The 6,304-nt window shown below is 34.5% G+C and overlaps 1 protein-coding gene across 1 annotated transcript; it reads right to left on the bottom strand.

Moving 5' to 3' along the window:
• Positions 1-2,682: 2,682 nt before the first annotated feature.
• LOC18038858 (probable LRR receptor-like serine/threonine-protein kinase At3g47570) lies at positions 2,683-6,065 on the bottom strand. Its single transcript, XM_006428220.2, has 2 exons — positions 3,290-6,065; positions 2,683-3,174 (listed from the first exon to the last, which is right to left on the bottom strand). Exons 1-2 carry the CDS (start codon positions 5,949-5,951, stop codon positions 2,765-2,767), a joined length of 3,072 nt encoding a protein of 1,023 aa, XP_006428283.1. The 5' UTR covers positions 5,952-6,065; the 3' UTR covers positions 2,683-2,764.
• Between the last annotated feature and the right edge of the window lie 239 nt (positions 6,066-6,304).

Here is a 6,304-nt window from a genome sequence, read left to right as displayed (position 1 = left end):
ATGATTCATTTAAATTAGATTGTTTATTCTCACAACACAACTCTCTGCTATGTTATTTGTCACAAACATTAAATTCTTCATACGATGAATCCTTTAATTGACAATAGATTAAGTTGATAATTAAATAGTGGCCAATTACCTAATTAACAAACATAATCATGAAAATAATTCAGAGAATAAACAAATACCCAAAAAGTAATAAAACAATTAAAGCACAAGAAAGATCTCACAGTAGTGATGAATCAAAGCTTCATTAACCTTCAACCAGAAAAATGGGTTTAGTTCCTCATAGAGAGAAGAGAAAAATTAGATCTAGGGTTTCTTTTTCTCCAATCCAAAAATCCCCCTGGTTCACAATAGATTCCTCCCTTAAATACTCTCTCTCTCTTCTCTTTTAGAATTCTATTTAAAATAAAATCCTAATATCTGAAATATTAAATTCGTAATTACAAAAATAACCAAAAATACAAAACACGTTAAACTAAAAACTGCAGGTCCGCAGTTGACAGCACGCGCCCACGCCTTATCAATAAAGTTCTTCTGACGCTCATAATTTCTCCAAGAGAACAATCATCCTTAAACATCATCTTATAGCTCAATTTTATCATCAATCAATAGAATTGCACCTACAAAAGTAAAACACAAGTAAATCACTATTATTAAGTGCAAAACATTGATATTAAGGGAAGTAAATAATGCAAAACTAGTGCATAAATTGCACTCTAACAGCCACTTCATTTATGTGTGTGAGTGTGTGTGTGTGTATAAAATTAGTAAAATGTTTTAAATATTAACTTTAATATTTAATTTTCTTCAGAAAATACCCAATTTGTAGATTTGGTTGTAGCATATGATGCCTACTTCGTAGGCACTAAATGGTATGATTACTTCACAATATGGAGATATTTAAAAGGAGATAATTGTATTTGGTGAAACAAGAATATTATCTTCCTTCTTAGAAGATTATTTTGGGTTTCACCATGATTGCTTGCTGATTACGGTGCCGTTCTTATTATCTATCCTCTTGTTCTTGCATTTCTTTTTGCATATTGTATAGGAAAGTTGAACTTTCTCAGCAGGTGAAATATTTTTCTGGAGAGGATGTAATGTCGCAACATATATAGCCTAGCTAGAATTTATACATTTGTAATCTATGTATACTCTTTGATCAATATTGCGGTAAATAGTTGACTATTTATATAATTGAACACAGTTTAGCAATTCTATAAGCTAAACAATTACAATGATATCATCTGTTCCTGAATTTCTAAAACTGCCCAAAAGATTCCTTTAGAGGTGCTTTCATTGCCTTTATCAAATTTACAACATTTACAGAGGTAGAAGCAATCAGATTTGAAGCTTGGTAAATTAAAATTTTCAGGTCAACTGCCCCGAGACTGCCAAGTTCGTTTAAGCACTAACATCCGCCTCTACATTAAGCTTGCACTAATTTTCTAGAGAGGCACTGCAAATTGGCTTCTTAGTTCTGTTTCCGCGTTGTTATATCATCCACATCTTTTTTTTTTTTTTTTAAATTTGACGTTGAATACATATATGTAATTGAAATCCACAAAAGTACATAGGTTGATAAATTGTTATTGCCTCTAGCAGTCCCAATATGCATTAATTGAGGCATTTCATCAAACAGTTTTAGATTTTCATCAAACAGTAGGCTTGAGAAGTTTCTCTTTTATCAACCACTGGCAAAATCTGTTCCATGATCTACTAAGCAAGGCTTGTTTGGTCTGTTATTATAAAGGCGATTACCTAGTGGTATTAGCTCAATCTGAAAGGAGTGAGAAAAGACTAGAAATCGGTACCATATTTCAAATAACATAAGATAATGTAAATGTAAGCATTATTAATATCTAATATGTTTTGACATCTTCTTGCTGAAACTTTGAAAATTTATCCATGTATATGCCTGATTGACAAACTGTATAATCTAAAAACAAAACTGCATTGCCATTGCATATGTTCAAAAGTTTCTATATGTACAAAAAATATATATTGCAGTACTTAATTTAACCTAATAGAAATACAACTCATTGATTAATTATGTTAATGTATCAAAACACGGATACGACTAATTTATTTATCGTGTCTAATTGCGTCAACAGTCTTAAACATTTAATATAAAAAAATTAAAAATTATTTTAATATATGACAAATATGTCAACATTATTCTAAAATATGTTAACATGATATGAATAAGTTTATGACACAATAAGAATAATTAGTTTAATGTTAAGTATAAAAAAGCTATTTTTTTCCAATAATATAATCACATGTTAACGAATATTTGTGTCATAAACAAGTAATCATGTGGAGGTGGTCTACCACAGACATTCTTATCACCAGAAACATTATCACACATTACTTGTGTCATTTCATGTCAATATTTTTATTAATTTTGTCAACTTACATCAACACAAATTTGAATAAATCATGTGGTATTTAGGTTGCGTAATTGTATCGTTGCTCCATATTGCCACCTCTAATTGGAATACTCCATATTGCCAAAATAAACCCAAAGAACTTGTGACAAAAATGTAATTCCCTTTGGCGGCCCCGTTTTTCTCGTCTAAGATCAAATTTCAATTTCTTCTGTTTGATGAAGCTTTTAACTTTGTTGCATTGTGATTCATAAGACTGTTAAAAACATTAAAAAAAAAAAAAGTAATGAGCCTTTATTTTTCTCCTCACAAGATACAACGTAAATTTATATCACTTGGGCAAAAGCTATAGAAGAATATTGCATTATCTAGTTTTCAGTCTGCTTGTTGAACACAGTTTCAAGTTCAAGGAGGATATTCTTGACTGATTGTAACTCATGGACAACATTAGTCATGTTCATTCGATCTTGCGGTGACTCCATTGAACAAGCAACTCCGATTTTGACCATAGAAATAAGACATTCTAGTCTGCTGTTGATTCCTGTTTGCATTCGCCTACACTTATCAGTACTAGCCAAAATTTCTTCGTCATTTCGAAGTATTGGATCCACAATATCCATCACTTGATTAGGCAAGGCCATTCTTGCAAAGTTATGAAGATTCAAGTCTCCCTCAAACATAACATCCGTGGGTTTTTTTGCTGTCACCATTTCCAACAGCAATATTCCGTAGCTATAAACATCTCCATTTGTTGACACCTCACTTCCAAGGCCATACTCTATCATTCAAAAGCCATGCATAAAATAGTATAAGATTTTTTTCAGAATTTAGGAGTTGCAAAAAGAAATTAAAAATTAAAAAAGTAAATTATGGATTAGAATATAAGATATAACCTGGGGCTGTATAGCCAATTGTTCCCTTTACTCCAACAGAGCTACTTAAAGTTGAATTTGAGACTTCTTGATGAAATCTAGCTAGTCCAAAATCACCAATATGACCAGACAAGTCATTATCGAGAAGGATATTGCTTGGTTTTAGATCACAATGGAGAATTGGTTCTTGGCAGTGGTGATGAAGATAGTCTAGTGCAGATGCCACATCAATTGCGATGCTTATTCTTTGAAGAAGGGTAAGTTTAATTTCAATTTCTTTGTCTCTTTTTGGGACTGCATGTGGATGCAACCATTTTTCAAGACTCCCATTTGGCATGTACTCATAAACAATAGCTTTAAAGTCGTTACCTTGAAAATCAATACTTGAGCATGAAGTTATGACCTTAACAAGATTTCTATGACGGATATTTTTCAAGGCTTTGCACTCAGCCATGAAACTCTTAGATGCTCCTTCGCATTGAAGGTTAATCACTTTAATTGCAACAACAATTCCATCTTCATCAAGTGCTCCCTTATACACACAGCCAAAGCTACCCACTCCAATCAAGTGTGTTGAAGAAAACCCATTAGTTGCTTTGAGGAGGCTTTTGTAAGACATCTTTGGAAGTGCTTTTCTCATCATTGGTCTTGAAGGAAGCCTGGAAGGTCCCCTCCTCCATTTGTGCCAATATAAAATGAAAAATGACACCATGAAAAATCCAGAAAAGGCAGTTATAGCTGAGATTATTATTTTTAGTCTTCGAGAGATCTTCTGACTGCTTGATTTGCTCTCAGTGCATTTGGGCAGCTGCAATTCGGGTATGCCCCCACAAAGTCTATTACAACCTACAACTGATATTGCACTTGCATTTGCAAAAATTCCTTTTGCAGGTATTTTCCCCTCAAAATCATTGAAGGATAAGTTAAGATACTCCAAAGAAAGAGCCTCGAGGAATATTGGAATTTGGCCAGACAAATTATTTCTCGAAAGATCAATCTTTTGAACACCTTTTAAAGCATTGAAAAATGAAGGAATGGATCCGTGGAATAAATTTCCCGCTAGATAAATCTCTTCAAGACTAGAGCAATGACCCAGTTCAATTGGAATTTCACCGGACAAGTCATTATTAGACACATCGAAACTCCTCAAAGCTCTCAGATTACAGATCCTTGGAGGTATAATACCAACTAAGTGGTTTCGGGCTAAATTCAGTGAATTTGAAAGATAGGATATATTGAAAATGTCTTCTGGGATAGTTCCACTAAGTTCATTTCCGCTCATTTCTAAAAATGCCAATCGCTTCAAATTTCCTAGACTAAAAGGGATGACTCCTGATAAATTATTATTGTTAAAGAAAACTTCGTATAATGAAGATAGATTTCCCAGAGAGGAAGGAATTTCCCCTGAGAAATGGTTGCCACTAAAATCCAAGCCCTGTAACTTCTGAAGCTTACCCATTTCTTTAGGAATTGCGCCTGTAAATTGGTTTTCCACCATCCCTAATAAATATAAGTCAACAAGGTTACCTATTCCTAAAGGGATGCTTCCATAAAACTGATTAGAAGAAAGGATTAAAATTTGAAGTTGACTTGACAAATTAGCTATTGAATGAGGCAATGCTCCTCTGAATTGATTTCCACCTAAACTGAGAACTCGCAATTTGCTACAGTTGGTTAAAGAATTCATAAACCCCATTTCATCACTTTCCCCACTTCCTAAGTTACTGAATTGTAAATTTAGCAATGAAAGATTCTTCATGCCTCCAAAATTGACTGAAAGTTTTCCGGAAAAATTGTTATTCGCAATTTCAATATGTTCGAGTTTTGAAGCATTGGATAGAGATATTGGAATGGATCCGCTGAAGAAGTTGTGGTGGATTTGGAAGAATTTGAGATTAGGAAGAAGAAGACCTAAACTTGGTGGAAGGCTTCCATGAATTTGATTATGAGATACTGAAAAAACGACAAGGAAGGAAAGATTGTAAATGGAAGGAGGGATTGGACCGGAGAGGTTGTTTCCGCCAATAGCAAGAATTTTCAACTGTTTCAATTGACCCAATGAATCTGGAATATTTCTTCCAAAAGAATTCCCAGCCAGAGACAGAACTTCCAGGGATGTTAGATTCCCGAGAAAAGGTGGGATGCCTCCTGTCAATTTGTTTTTGGCTAAAGATAGATCTTTGAGTTTGGATAGAGAGACAAACTCTAATGGAATTCTTCCTTGTAGCTTGTTGTATTCTATGCATAATACTGTGAGCCTGGAACAATAAGACAAGTTGGCTGGAATTTTCCCAACCAGGGAGTTATTTGAAAGAAAAAGAGCTTCTAACCTGAACAGACGCCCAAATTCAGGAGGGATTTCACCTTGAATAGTGTTATTGCTGAGATTGATCTCTCTTAGGAAGCTGAGGTTGCCCATGTGCGGAGACAATGAGCCACTCAAGGATTTTGACATTAGGTCTAGGGCCGTGACTCTTCTGTGCCTGCGACCGCATGTAATGCCCTCCCATTCGCAGAAATGGCGAGAATCATTCCATGAGTTCAAGATTCCTTGCGGCTCATGAGCAATCATTGACTTGAAGGCCTGCAGGGCCGCACGATCTCCATCCTCTAAGGCTGCAACTTGGAACAATGTCATGAAAAAAAGAAACATGGATGAAAAATAAACAGAGTGGGTACTCATTTCTACAAGTGAGAAGGCAATTTCCTATTTTTCCTTGGCTTGCCTTTATATGTGAGCTTCACCTAGCTCTAAGAGTTGTAAATTCAAAGATATGAGGACAAGTTCAGACTCAAAACAAGGACAACGTCTTTCTTCTTTTTCTCCTCTTTTTTTTTTCCCTTAATTTGATTTGTCATTTTCACCGATGGGTCTTTGGTCTAGTGGTAGAACCTTTACACTTACAATATTGAGTGTAAGGGTTCGAACCTCCATAAAAATATTTATAGAGGTTATTTACTATCCTCCCTTAATTATCAAATAATTAAGTGGAGCCAGTTTATCCCTCACGAAATGTGCGTGGAATAGACAACTCT

Source organism: Citrus clementina, unplaced genomic scaffold (assembly GCF_000493195.1).
Source record: "Citrus clementina cultivar Clemenules unplaced genomic scaffold, Citrus_clementina_v1.0 scaffold_6, whole genome shotgun sequence".
In the NCBI taxonomy this organism is placed as follows: domain Eukaryota; kingdom Viridiplantae; phylum Streptophyta; class Magnoliopsida; order Sapindales; family Rutaceae; genus Citrus; species Citrus x clementina.
This window is presented reverse-complemented; position numbering and strand designations above follow the sequence as displayed.